Source organism: Xiphias gladius, chromosome 11 (genome assembly GCF_016859285.1).
Source record: "Xiphias gladius isolate SHS-SW01 ecotype Sanya breed wild chromosome 11, ASM1685928v1, whole genome shotgun sequence".
Taxonomy (NCBI): Eukaryota; Metazoa; Chordata; class Actinopteri; order Istiophoriformes; family Xiphiidae; genus Xiphias; species Xiphias gladius.
This window is the reverse complement of record NC_053410.1, coordinates 25,568,226-25,581,385: the sequence shown is the minus strand read 5'-3', so window position 1 is coordinate 25,581,385 and position 13,160 is coordinate 25,568,226. Positions and strand designations below refer to the sequence as shown.

Here is a 13,160-nt window from a genome sequence, read left to right as displayed (position 1 = left end):
AGAAGACCCATCAAAAATAGAGAATACCCTGAGATGGTTTACAAAGGCAGTCACTGCATCTTTATTTGGATCAAGTAAATAAAATAAACTACTACTGAACAATAAGAGTCAGAGAATGTAACTTAGTACTATGTCAATATTGAGCTGTGGCTAAAAGATATAGATGTAGATTCCCAGTTTACATCTACACTGGACAATTCTGCACATAACAATTTTTGTCTAGTGCCAACATTCAGTGCAGGAAGTAGTTTGCCCTATAGAGGTAGAAAGTAAGGGTGTAGATGGGCATATACTGCCCATCTACCATGGGGACGGCTGTGGCCTTAGGTAGCGCAGGTCATCCACTAATTGGAAGGTTGGTGATTCGATCCCCGGCTCCTCCTGTCCACATGTCAAAGTATCCTGGCAAGATACAGAACCCCAAATTGTCCTTGATGTATCTTCGGATTGAGAGTGTGTGTGTGTAGAAAGCGCAGTATGTGTAGGAAAGAGCGCTGTATGAATGTGTGTGTGAATGTAGCAGTAGTGTAAAGTGTTTTGAATGGCCGTTAAGACTACAAAAAGGCTATATAGGTGCAGTCCATTTACTGATACAACTTTCATGCTGTAGACCAGAGTGTGCATCCTGTCACAGAGCTGCAATCAAACTTCATATTTTTATAAAAGGGGTTAGCCAAGGGGTTTAGTTGTCTAACTTTTACAATAGTTAGTTAGTTTTACAATACAACACAAGCACACACAAAAATAACAAAAATAACAAAAACACAAATACAGAAATCTGTCAGGTGAAATAACCAAACTGGTACAGCTTTGAAAGAAAACTGTGTGTTCACATAGGAGCCCATCACTTTCAAGAACAGGTTATCAGGGCCTTTAATCTGGTCAGAAAGTCTCACAAGTATAGGATCCCAAACGCTGGACCCAAAACCTGGAGTTTAGAAACAGCAAAATTTACTTTATTTTAAACTCAGAGGTGAGGTTAGGAAGAGCAGTGGGGAAATTGGGCAAGGGGCTGAGTGAAGTGGGCAGCAGGCAGGGAGGGTGAAGGGAAGGCGGAAGTCCTTAAAGCCGGGGAATGGTTAGCTGTCGGTAGCAGAGCGGGCCTGGTAGAGCAGAGCGATGTGGGTATCAGGTGGAGAGGTAGCTGTGGGGGAAGGATGCGATTCAGCAGTCAGGAGATGGAGTAGTAGTTGGCAGGCAGGATGGGGAAGAGAGCTGATGTCAGGTAAGGAAAGCAGGAGGTCTTGAGCGTGGCACACAAAAAGGTGGCAGGCAAGAAGGTGACTACTGGTCCTAGACACAGAAAGACAAATGCCAACACGAGGAAAGAGCACTGGAACAGAACTTGTTTAGTTCCAAGCGGCCTGAGCATAATCTACTGGACTTAAGAGTGCAACAGGTGGTGGTAGGACTGGGGAACATGTACTGCAAGCTTGACGAGCTGATGGATTGGCACCACGTGGCTGTAAGAGAGGGAGAGAGGGAGAAGGAGGAAAACACGGCTAAAAGAGAAACACTAGAAACATTAGGGGAAAAAAACTGGAGTTGTGGCTTTGGCTGTGACAGAAAGAGACTAATCTCTTCTGGTTAAACAACACTGAGGAATTAGATGTGGGTTTGAACTGAAGAGGTTCAGCACTTCTTCATTAAGATAAAGTGGTTTTATTGATTAGACCTAATTTCAGCACCAGGAGCTGTTCGTATTCTGACCTGTTAAACAGCCTCAGAGTTTCAGCTTACTCTCCACATGGGGTTACTGATTAGTATATGGTAGCTTCATGTCAGTGTCTTCGGAATTTAAATGGTTCTTATATTTATGTTGTTCTGATGTAGCCATGTAAGGGGAAAATTCTGTTTTTATGGGAGTTTTTTAAAATCGTTTTGGTGGAGGGACACCAGTAGCTGGCGAGATCTGGGTTATGCACGACCAACAGCCAAGCGACAGCCAACAGACCAATATGCCTATTGTCTCCACATCACCAATGTCTACACAGCATCAGCAGCAGATTCACTACTCACACGCTAAAACTGGAGCTAACTCTGCAATCAAAGTTCCATTTATGTGAAGTTGAAACCTGTTAGCCAGTGATGTTTCATAGATTTCAGAAACCTACAATACAATAACTTCCTCAATATCAACTCTGGAGCCTACCCACCCTCCCTTTTTTCCATTCTTGGTGTTTGAGATTTGTACTGTATACTACTTTTGTGGTGTTGTGTGTGCATGCTGGGTTGGAGGAATGGGGGAGTTGGGTATGTTAGTCACATATGGGATTTTTGGAGAGAACGTGTTTTGTTATTTTGAACATAATAGCAATATTTACATAAACCATTTTTGATACATGCAACAACACAGCCTTTCCTCTGGTGCCAACCTCGGGCAAACCTGACATTTTTTTGCCCCATAATGATAAAGATCTGAAAATAGCAAAGTTGCCCCTCAAATTCCATCAAAATATTTTATTGATATGGCTGCTGGGGTAGATGTAAACTTCTAGTTTTGTGAGATGCGAACATCAGTTTAATCGCCTTGTTTTACTAACTTAGGCTACTGTTTACATAGGTATTGAGAAATCAAAACTTATTCAATTTGGTATGAAGGGGTGAATAAGCAGGCTGAAGATGTGAATGTAAGAGTGAGAGTGTTTGCTGTGGGCTGTGGTAGTGTTTCCTCTTGGTCTAGACATTTGGGAGGAAGTGATAAGCAGGGTGGGGAAATGGTTTTCTATAATGACAGGCAGATAAACAGGGACACAGTAAAAACACCACAATCTGACAATGGTCGTTGCAAACACAACACAAAATCCTTCCTGTGCTTCAGACAAAACATGAAACCTAATCTACACTTACAACATAATTAGCAAAATGTCAATACTTCTGCCAGAAATAAACTAACTGCAAGAAAAGAGGGTAAAACTAGGAAACGTGGGAAAGATTTAAAAGGGTCTTTGAAAAAAAGCATGAAACGTCAGAGGAAAAGCTCAACTTTAATCATGCTCTTCTCTTTTCCAGTCAGATGAGAGGTGATGAGATATGAGTTTTATGTATGCTATTTGTATCCAGTAAATACCTTAGTTTAGCACAAAGACTGGCTTCAAGGGGGATAATGCTAGCCGAGCTCTTTCAAAAAGAGAGACTGTGTCAGTCTTTGTATGACTCTTGTGTTGAAATATGTTTTTTTTTGTGAATGACAAGAACCCTACCTTAACATATATTGGGCACAGACCAAATCGATTTAGCTGGGATGTGACTGGCAAAGGACTGCTAGTTTAGTTAGGTCAACGGGGATGTAACTTTACTGTCCCAATGCCAGTGCAGGTCTTTTACTTCAGTCAAAGTTACTAATTTTTAATATAAATGTAGTACTTGTAGTGGTTGTTGTAGTAGTACTTAATTGACTAGTGGTCATTGACTGTCGCTTTCTGTACCTGAACTGAGAAGACCGCTGAAAGACCAATCATGTGTTACTCTATGTTTCAGCATATTAAGAGAAAAACTCTAAATATGCACAATGCTTGCCAGGATCATGTTAACCCCGAAAGCTTCTAAATTAAAAGATCGTTCCACTAATTTTACATATCATGATCTGTCTTCTAGTCATGAGGAGAGAAGTGTAACTCAGCCTGTGAAAAGAGGAGTCTTGTCATGTTTGAAATGTGGCTAGTCCACTAATCACAGGGTTGGTGGTTTTGACTGATCCAGCCTATTCACTATATGCACATTCAACAGCAGTTTTACTCCAAGAACTATTCTGTTAGCAGGTCAAACCCAGAGGGTAAACCACAAACAAACAAGGTGCTTGTGTCTTGATGTGCGTGTGAAGACTTCTTGCATAGAAACGGCTGCTGTTTGGCAATCAGCTGTCAAGTCTCAGATGTTAGAGCTTCCCATCAGCAAAATATATACATATGACAAAAATATACTCAGACTTAGATGCACTGCGCAGACCGTGACCTGGTGCAAGCAGGTATTCATAAATCAAAAATACTACTAACCACCTTTGGTAGAAAGCGCTTGGTAGGAACGTGTAATGTACGTTAATGTGTTATAGTGCATGGTGAGGACAGATTTAGGGCTAGACCCAGTCAGAATTATGCTGTTGTGTCCATTTATCTAACAATACATTCAACAAGTCGTCTGATTTTAAAATGGTCACAGTACGTGCAAAGACATATGTACATCAATCAAATTGCAAGTTTAGAATAACACTGTCAGTTAAACTTCAAAAAGAGAAAACAAAATGTTTTTTTCATAGATTTAATATTTTTCCAATATCTTTCTGGGGCTGTTTCACAATGATCAACATTTGTTTAGTCTTCTTTGTCTTTCCCAGCCGTTAGGAGCTCCTCTCTTTCCTTTGTAGATTGCATCGTGGGAGAATAGTGTACCTCAATAGCACACTCCAAAATCTAAAGTTTTTTAGTAGTCATACTAACTTTTGTGAGTAGAATAAATTTTGTCACTTTAGAGTGTGAACACATTACAGACTACAACTTCTGCTTCAAATTATTGTGTAGCATGGAACTGGGACACAGTCAGAGAAAGGGAAAAACTGATGAATTATTTGATCATAAAAAAAGGTTTAAATGCATTCAGGAAGTTCCATATCAACCACAGTGAGCTTTGCTTACTGGTAATCTATGTAACCCTGTCTGTCTGATAGGCTTATTTTATTTCAGCATTTGTTAACCACCACTCTCAGCTTCCATAAGAATGATGAGGCATTCAGCATTCAGTGATAAACAGTAACTTCCCGGCCAGGAGCCATGAAACCCAAGAATAATAATTCCATCACATCCATCAATAACACCTCTGCACTGAATGAGACCACTCTGCTAAATTGGGTTGAGACAAGATCATGTCATTTTCATCAGAGCCTATTTAGGACACAAAGAGAATGTCACATTATATTTCAAACCATACAACAGTGTTTTGTGAATACAAAAGCTAAACCAGAAAATTGGCCAGCAAATAACTGAATATTAAATAATTGAATAACCTTAGGAAACCTGAAGTCACATACTGATGGAGTAGTTTGGTGTGTTTGTGTTGAAATCACCCTTTTCAGTGGTCTGCCCCTTGCATTATTAATTTGATAAATGTATATGGTATCCCATTGTTTAATCATACAGTAGCTGACAATTCTGGACAACACCGTAACATGATTAAACCTAGTGCCACATCTCAGTCCAGTGGCCTGTTTTTAACCTGCACATTAAGTCCGTATAACAAATGCATTAAAAAGCTTGCTTCCTAGATCTCATTGCGCAAGTTGGGATATCTCTTCAGCAGGGTTGTGGCTTGTTTTGGGTGCAGACGTCCTCCCTGGATACTGGTCTGCTCAGGTTTATTCTTCATAGCAGCCTGTGAAATAAAATATGGCAGAGTAATGAAAAGGTAAAAATGTTTTTAAGAGAGCTTAGTAACCTGTTGGAAATATACAGCAGTAAGTACACTGTCAGTTGTTTTCATTTCCCAAAGGAAATGATCCTGAGCCAGACTGATGAGTCAGCATAAGTACTGAGTTCTGCCACATTCAGAATCCACTGCAGCTCAGCTCTGCTACAGGTCTGAACTGTGCTGAAATTTTAAAATACTGGACATTTTTTTTGTATTCTTCCACTCTACTTATAATTTCCACAGTAAAATTTCCTTATAACAGATGAATTCTTCCAGAGGGCAAACATTTGGGGTAGACAGAGCTGAGGGATTTGACCTGGTTTCTCTGTCAGCCATGTTTTTCAGTTTGAAAAACGTATAAATTTACCTAGAATTCATGTTCTTAACGTAGTCCAGAACCAAAGAGCTTTGTGCAACAGATTAATTTAGGTGTATTTTTGAAGTCTGACTATTAGTTTGATCTAAGCCAAAATCAAAGTCTATGTTTAGTTTAAATGCTGACCAGACTACTTAAATCCTGGATCCATGTCATACCACAGAAGTCTCTCACAATATGACAATCTACATATGCACTTCTGTTAAAAGCTTATTTTTCTCATATTAAAAAGATTAGTCATATGCAATGAAATAAAAACACACTGATTACAGACAATCAAAAAGTCAAATCAATAAAATAGATATTTAAAGGGTATCAGTGGAGTTTATTGGCGAAATGCCCTGTTTTCGGTCTATGATCTGAAACTGTCAGAGGGCCCAGTTTTTCCTGTAAGCTGACAACTATATTTACGCTGGACAAGAAACAAATTATTACCATTTATCCCAGTACAAGGAAACAAAATTACTGAATACATTTCAGAATAAAAAAATAACTTCAGAAGGTTCTTAAATTTTACTGTCCCTCCTGACTATTTTATCGTCTTTTTTCAATGACCGGCTTTTCAATGCAGCGATCCTCTGGTTCTGGACTATTTAGGCATTGTTAACTCTTTCTGGCCTAGTACTGCTGCAAAAAGCACCCACACAGATGGAACCAATGTCAAGTGATCCACAAACAATGTCACACCAAATTCAGTCAATATGATATCTTGATGGATAATATTCCAAACAGTGATTGATTAATAAGTGATTAATCATTAACAAATAAGAACCTTCTTCATTAAAATCAACATTTTTTCCTCCTGGTTTGCAAGTTGCTTTCTGAAATGGTAGTTTTTCACATTTTTTGTTTTTTTCTGAAATGTGTTATTCTGTGGTTTGTTAGTTAGTCATTAGTGGGGGAATGTAACTAACTACATTTACTCAAGCGCTGTACTTAAGGACTCAAAACAGTCTTCTCAGCCTACCGTTTTCAACTGGATCTTTTGAGTTTTATTTCATAAAGTTGAAGACTTAACATAGATAGTTTCAACAAGAAGTTTGAAAGGATTCTGATAAAATAAGAAGATTTACCAATGGAGTCAGATTTGCATAATTTCAAAAGCCTGAGAAGAATTAATAGATTATGAGCTGTTTGAAAAGGGACACAGTGGTGAAGCACAACACATCCCTTTGTTAGATTCCAAATACATCATATGTTCTTCTTTAGTAATCGCCTAGTTAAGTCAGTTTGCCTGTATTTTAGGCGTACTGTACTGTATGTTTTGTCCTATTACAGAGACTGGAACATTTATTTGACATTAAAGGAACCGCTCTAAACTGGTTTAAGTCCAACTTATCAGATCGATTTCAGTTTGTGCATGTTAATGATGAATACTCAATATATACTCACAAATTAGTCACAGAGTTCCACAAGGACCAGTTCTATTCACCTTATATATGCTTCCTTTAGGCAATATTAAAAGAAAACACCCTATAAACGTCCATTGTTATGCAGATGATACCCAATTGTATTTGTCAATGAAGCCCAATGAAACCAATCAGTTAGCTAAACTTCAAGCTTGCCTTAAGGACATAAAGACCTGGATGAACACTAACTTTCTCCTATTAAACTGAGACAAAACTGAAGTTATTGTGCTTGGCCCCCTGGCCACCAGCACCACTGTTAGGAATCTTGGAATTCTCTTTGATCAGGATATGTCCTCTAACTCCCACATAAAACAAACTTCACGGACTGACTTTTTTTTCGCCTATCTAACATTGTAAAAATCAGGCCCATCCTCTCTCAAAAAGAGGCAGAAAAACTAGTCCATGCTTTTGTTACTTCTAGGCTGGATTATTGCAACTCCTTATAATCAGGCTGCACCAGCAAGTTTCTAGATACTCTCCAGCTGATCCAGAATGCTGCAGCGTGAGTACTGACAAGAACTAGGAGAAGAAATTATATTTCTCCTGTGTTAGATTCTCTGCATTGGCTCCCTGTAAAATTCAGAATAGAATTTAAAATCCTCCTCCTCACCTACAAAGCCCTTAATGGTCAGGCAACATCATATCTTAAAGACCTCATGGTACCCTATTACCCCACTAGAAAACTGGGCTCCCGGAATACAGGCTTTCTTGTGGTTCCTGAAGTCTCCAAGACTAGAATAGGAGGCAAAGCCTTCAGTTATCAGGCTCCTCTACTGTAGACCCTTTTTCCAGTTTGGGTCCGGGAGGCAGACACCCTCTCCACACTTAAGAGCAGGCTTAAAACCATACTTTTTGATAAATCTTACAGTTAGGGCTGGCTCAGGCTTGGCTTGAACCACCCCCTAGTTATGCTGCTACAGGCATGGACCGCTGGGGGACTGCTTTTCCTTGCTTTGATGTTATAATAAATAAAATCTCTTTGGGTTTAAGACTGTTGGTTGGACAAAACAAGCTGTTTAATGATGTCACTTTGAGCTCTAGGAGACTATGATGGGCATTTTCAACTGTTTTCGGGTGTTGTAGTGGCCAAACAGATAATTGAGAAAATAAAGTGCAGTTAATCGATTATGAAATGATAATAAGTTGCAGCCCTTGGCATGTTACTTTATTTGGAGATATAGAAGCAGAGGAGGGAAGATTCTGCAGCGCACAGCATCTTGTACTTGTGGGTGAGAGAGGAAGGGGAGATTTTGTTGTGCCTCCTCTCAGGAAACAGCTGGAATCTGTTGTATGTTAGCTGGCCGAATGACTAATGTCTATACAGTCTGCTGCACAGTCAGCTAAACTGTTAACAAACACTAGTGAATGTTTAGCATATGTAGTTTTGTCCATCCTTTCTATCAGTAATACTGTAAAAACGTTGTACTCAAAGTTAAATACTGAGATCTGATTTGATTTGATCATTTCATTTTGCATACATTTGCCATATTGTCATATACTATGTGCAGATGTAAGATAATATTCAGATTAATATTGTCATAATTTTTTAACATCACCAAGCCCTAATGTGTACAAAAATGATTTCGTGCACTTATAACGTGATAATTTCTGTGAACATGTTCCCACTGTACATTACAGAAAAAGGTTTTTTGCACGTCACTTCAGGGTCTATGTGAACATACCTGAGCCTTCTCAACACAAGTGTAGAAGGCGTTCATCTCATTAGAGCACAGACCATCCACAAAGTTGTTCTGCTTCCAACAGGCCATCAGGACTGACATCTCTGTGATACAGGTGGCCTCTGTGGAGAGAAAGTTTCATGCTTGTCTTTTAATCCAATTTGATTTAGAATTTCAAATTTAACAAGCTGTAGGAGGTGAAAGATTTAAACTGGTGACTGCTGATTTCAGTGTATTTAATAAAGTGTCACTAATTACTCAGCTGTAGTTAATCAACATTAAATCTGCTGTTGTCTGGTTGATATATTCTAGGCAACTTGGCCAAAGATTAGTTTGTTCAGGAGACACACCAGTCTGTGTAACTTGATTGATAAAATAGACATTGGGTTAAAGTGTTTTTAGACCAGCAGACAGGAGTGTTTTAACACAAAAATGAGATTGGTTTTCACCTCACGTTAACTTCAGACAGGCAGCAAGCAGTTAGCTTGGAAAGTCGAGTTTAAATGACACACAGCTGGTGAACAGACATGTCTGAACCTACCAGTTAAAACTTTTAAGTATAATCATATTGTCATTTTAACTGTCCTGTCAGTCTGTGAAGCTAACATTAATGTTAGCTTAAGCAGCTAAATTTCGGAGCAGTCACCTGTGTATCAAACACTGTCAGATTTCAGTTGCCAGCAGTTTTTCATTATTATCCTAACTGGCCAATTATAAACCAAAAGGAGGGGCCTGTCATCAACAAAAAGATATAAAGGCCACATCTATGTAACACCAATTTTAAAGGTTAAGATTATATATAAATATTATTGTGTAATCTCAAATATACTAATAATGTCATATCTAAGAAATGTGAGCTAATTGGTAATTTCTTATAAAGAATACTGATTAAGTTTACTTGACTTTTGTCTGATTAACTGGTTTGGAAACCAACAACAGAGTGGGGATTTCTGGCACAACTTCTGGAGAAACTCCAGCTACACTTGTGGTATAAACAACAACTAAACTTCCTCAGGATCCAGACCTCAACCTTTACCATTTTATGTGCTTTTATTCATGTAGAATTATAATATAATGTAGATAGATGTGTGCTATTAATTCGTACAACTGTATCTTGTTTAATACTAAGCAGAGCACAAATATAGGCCTGCAGTTTTATTTATAGGACATGAAGACTGTTTAAATGTTCAGCCCTACATATTAAAAGAAAACTTAATCCATGTGATCCTGAATCACACCTCACCTTTAGCACCTTCAGCCTGTCACTGTCTGCCCCATTCTTGTTAGATAGTCACTGGCTCTACACAGCTCCACTGTATATCTACCTTTAGAATGCAAACACCTCCAGTCAGAGGAAATGAAAACTTGTAGTACAAGGCAACTGAAACCAGAAAATGGGCTGATCCTGTTTGTAACTGTCTAGCTCATAAAAGCTCTCTATTGGCTGTGTACACGAAATCCGCACCAGCTCGTTCCCTTGTTTTAATTGCCATACAGACAGAATAAGCAGTTCTAGTTTCCTTTATTTAGGGAGCTTGTACGACGACCTTTAAAGCTGTTATTCTGGTTACCCTCCAGGATATAAAAACTGAATAACATTTTCTTTGGACCTATAATGGTTTAGTTCAACCAAATAACCACTGAACATTATTCTGTGTATACCTAATAGAGCCTGAACGATACTCGATTTTTGGAGCCGATAGCAATACCGATTTTAGGGAGTAAAAAAGTCGGATATTAATATATCCGCATCTGCTCAGCTGTGATGCTCAGCATCTGCTTAGCTGTCATGTGTACTCTGGTACATGTGCTGAAGACAGTGCTGAGATTATTGTAAACAATGGAGACGGAGTGGGCTCTGCTGGACAAACTATGTGATGACACCATTTGTCAAATTCCCCAAAGCATATTTTTCTGCATTATGTTCTATGAAAAAAAGGTTTCATTTCAGCACATATAGGCTAATACTAGTAAATCTGTGATAGGCCAATATCAGCCAATAAAATCGTCCAACTGATATATCGGTGAGGCTCTAATACCTAATCTACCACTGTAGTATGGCTGCTGTTAGATTATATTGTATTTGTGAGAAAGCATTTTCATGTATCCAAAGCAAGCACCTCTGTTTCTTCATCTTCTTCTCTGGTTCTGGTTTGGGTCTCAAATTTGGAGGTACAAATAGGGCTCAGTGGGGTTGGGTCTTAGGCCGATTTCATGCAATCAATTCAGTCCAAATCTGGGAGCATTTCACATACAAACTCTACCTAAAGGTGATAGTTTGAAATCACTTGTAGCTGAACTGTGTTTAGATTACAATCCATCTTTTCACAGAGGCCTTTATGTGCACATATCCTGACTGCGTTAGTAGAGGAGGGACAACATAACTCACTGATGTATGAGCAGAGGCCAACACTCAAGCCCAAATTGACACCACACAGTGCAGGTGGGTAGTGGAAAAGGGGCACTTGTTTTCAACTGTTTTGCAGCCCGTACAGGAGGTTCCACACTCTCTTCAGTCACGCTCATGTGTCGCCTCCCATACACTGTTCCCCATTTCCCTGTGTAGGCCACATACACAGTGTATGTAATCTCCACAGTGTACATCCAATGACACTGACAGGAGTAAACTTTGAAAGAGAGAGGCAGTGATTTTTTTCTCATTTTGTAAATATACAAGCAAATAAAAATGGCATTGAGGTTTTCACATGCTGCTTCTCTGTCAGTGAATTTTATGCATAAATTCCCCATAACACTGAAATTAAAAAAGCCCGTCTTCATCATTATTTTCTAATGTGTTCATTCTGATCTAGGGCCTCAGGAATATAATCCGGGGCACTGTGCACTGCACCTTCGACCTTCTTCAAACTACCTGTTTGTAGGGACATCCCAAGATCTCACGGGCTAATATCAGAGCCAATCAAGGCATACTGTAATCAACTTAACAACCCTTACTTCATGTTCGACTACCCACACCAGAAGGAATACATGTGTCATACACTGATATTTGATATTGACATGTATCACAATGTCACAAATGTATGGAAAAATCTAATATAACACAATCAAACTAATGATCAATGCAATGAATTGTGTTCAGGGTTTCAGCAGGTTCACTAAGTTAAATTTAAATGTTTAATACTACATAAAATTGAATTTAATACCTGTTCCACAGTCATAACAACCAAAGTATTAAAGATATCCATAAAAACCAACAGTGACAATCAACCATACAATTATTTACCAAATGTGGAATAAATTTCAATGAATTTCCATTTGTTTCACATTGTTGTCATTATTGCCTGGCATATTGCTAACAAATATATATACCGTATAAATATATATATAAGGTCAGTTTTTCTGGAAGATTTGTACTGGTGATTTTTCAGCGAGGTTTTGTTCAAATCACATACAAAGTGTTTTATAACTAATGTTACAGCCTACTACAGGGTGGAGGAAATAATAATGCCTATTATAAATTAACTATAATTCTTTTTAATGCCTTCCAAGGGAAACCTAAATGAGTGCTTTATTGGAGAGCTTCCTGGAAATATTGGATTCACAGGATTTTTGAGTTGTCAGGTATTGCATTCAATGGATTAGCCAAAACAAAAAAAAATTCCCATCCGGCTATTTAATCTAAGATAAATTATAAACCAATAAACCATACGTATCATATCTATCCATCTATCCATCCATCTATCTATCTATCCATCCGTCCGTCCATCCGTCCGTCCGTCCATCCATCATGATAAAACTGTATCCCCACTGCGCGTCCCTAGCATGTTAGCGTATTTACTGAAGAGTGTGCGCCCGGTGCACCACCGGAAGCTAGCTCTGCAGCTTTGTGTCTCTGCGGCTGACTGTGTATATTAGATCAGTCAGAGGCCCTCGGAGGACGCCGGCCTGACCCACTTTGCATTCCTACCTCCTTTCTTGAGTTTGCGGTTGGCTACAGCATCTCTCAGAGCCAAAGTCCTGTTGGGTTTCAACACTGGTTTCCCGTCCTGTCTGCTGAGCAGCCTGCTGACCTTCTCCTGGAACAGGACGCCTCCCTGCGCCGCCATGCTGCCTCCTAAACCCTCGCCTGCTCCTCTCTACCTCTGCGTGAGCACAGCGGAGAGCTGACGGAGGGAAGAGCTGTGTCTGTGAGCGAACAGAGAAGAAGAATAAGAAGAATAAGAAGTCAGCAGTCTTCAACTCAATGTCTCACTCCTTCACTGACTTCATCTGTGGGTCGCCATGTTTCACCGTAAGAAGAAATCCACTGTCGTAAAACCTACATGTAGCCGTCTATCA

At 39.2% G+C, this 13,160-nt stretch overlaps 1 protein-coding gene across 2 annotated transcripts; it reads right to left on the bottom strand.

Moving 5' to 3' along the window:
* Positions 1–4,241: 4,241 nt before the first annotated feature.
* chchd1 (coiled-coil-helix-coiled-coil-helix domain containing 1) lies at positions 4,242–13,160 on the bottom strand. Of its 2 annotated transcripts, XM_040139973.1 has the most exons (4): positions 13,087–13,160; positions 12,790–13,007; positions 8,868–8,986; positions 5,254–5,364 (listed from the first exon to the last, which is right to left on the bottom strand). In XM_040139973.1, exons 2-4 carry the CDS (start codon positions 12,926–12,928, stop codon positions 5,254–5,256), a joined length of 369 nt encoding a protein of 122 aa, XP_039995907.1. In that variant the 5' UTR covers positions 12,929–13,007; positions 13,087–13,160. The 2 variants fall into 2 exon arrangements, with proteins under 2 accessions (XP_039995908.1, XP_039995907.1); XM_040139974.1 differs by lacking the exon at positions 13,087–13,160 and having other exon boundaries at positions 4,242–5,364; positions 12,790–12,928.

Excerpts from the sequence above, each read along its gene's own strand:
- chchd1 (XM_040139973.1), bottom strand. The coding sequence starts at position 12,928 with ATGGCGGCGCAGGGAGGCGTCCTGTTCCAGGAGAAGGTCAGCAGGCTG. Across the intron at positions 8,987-12,789 it reads CCGCAAACTCAAGAAAGGAG|AGGCCACCTGTATCACAGAG; the intron begins GTAGGAATGCAA and ends TTCTCTCCACAG. Across the intron at positions 5,365-8,867 it reads CTTGTGTTGAGAAGGCTCAG|GCTGCTATGAAGAATAAACC; the intron begins GTATGTTCACAT and ends TTTATTTCACAG.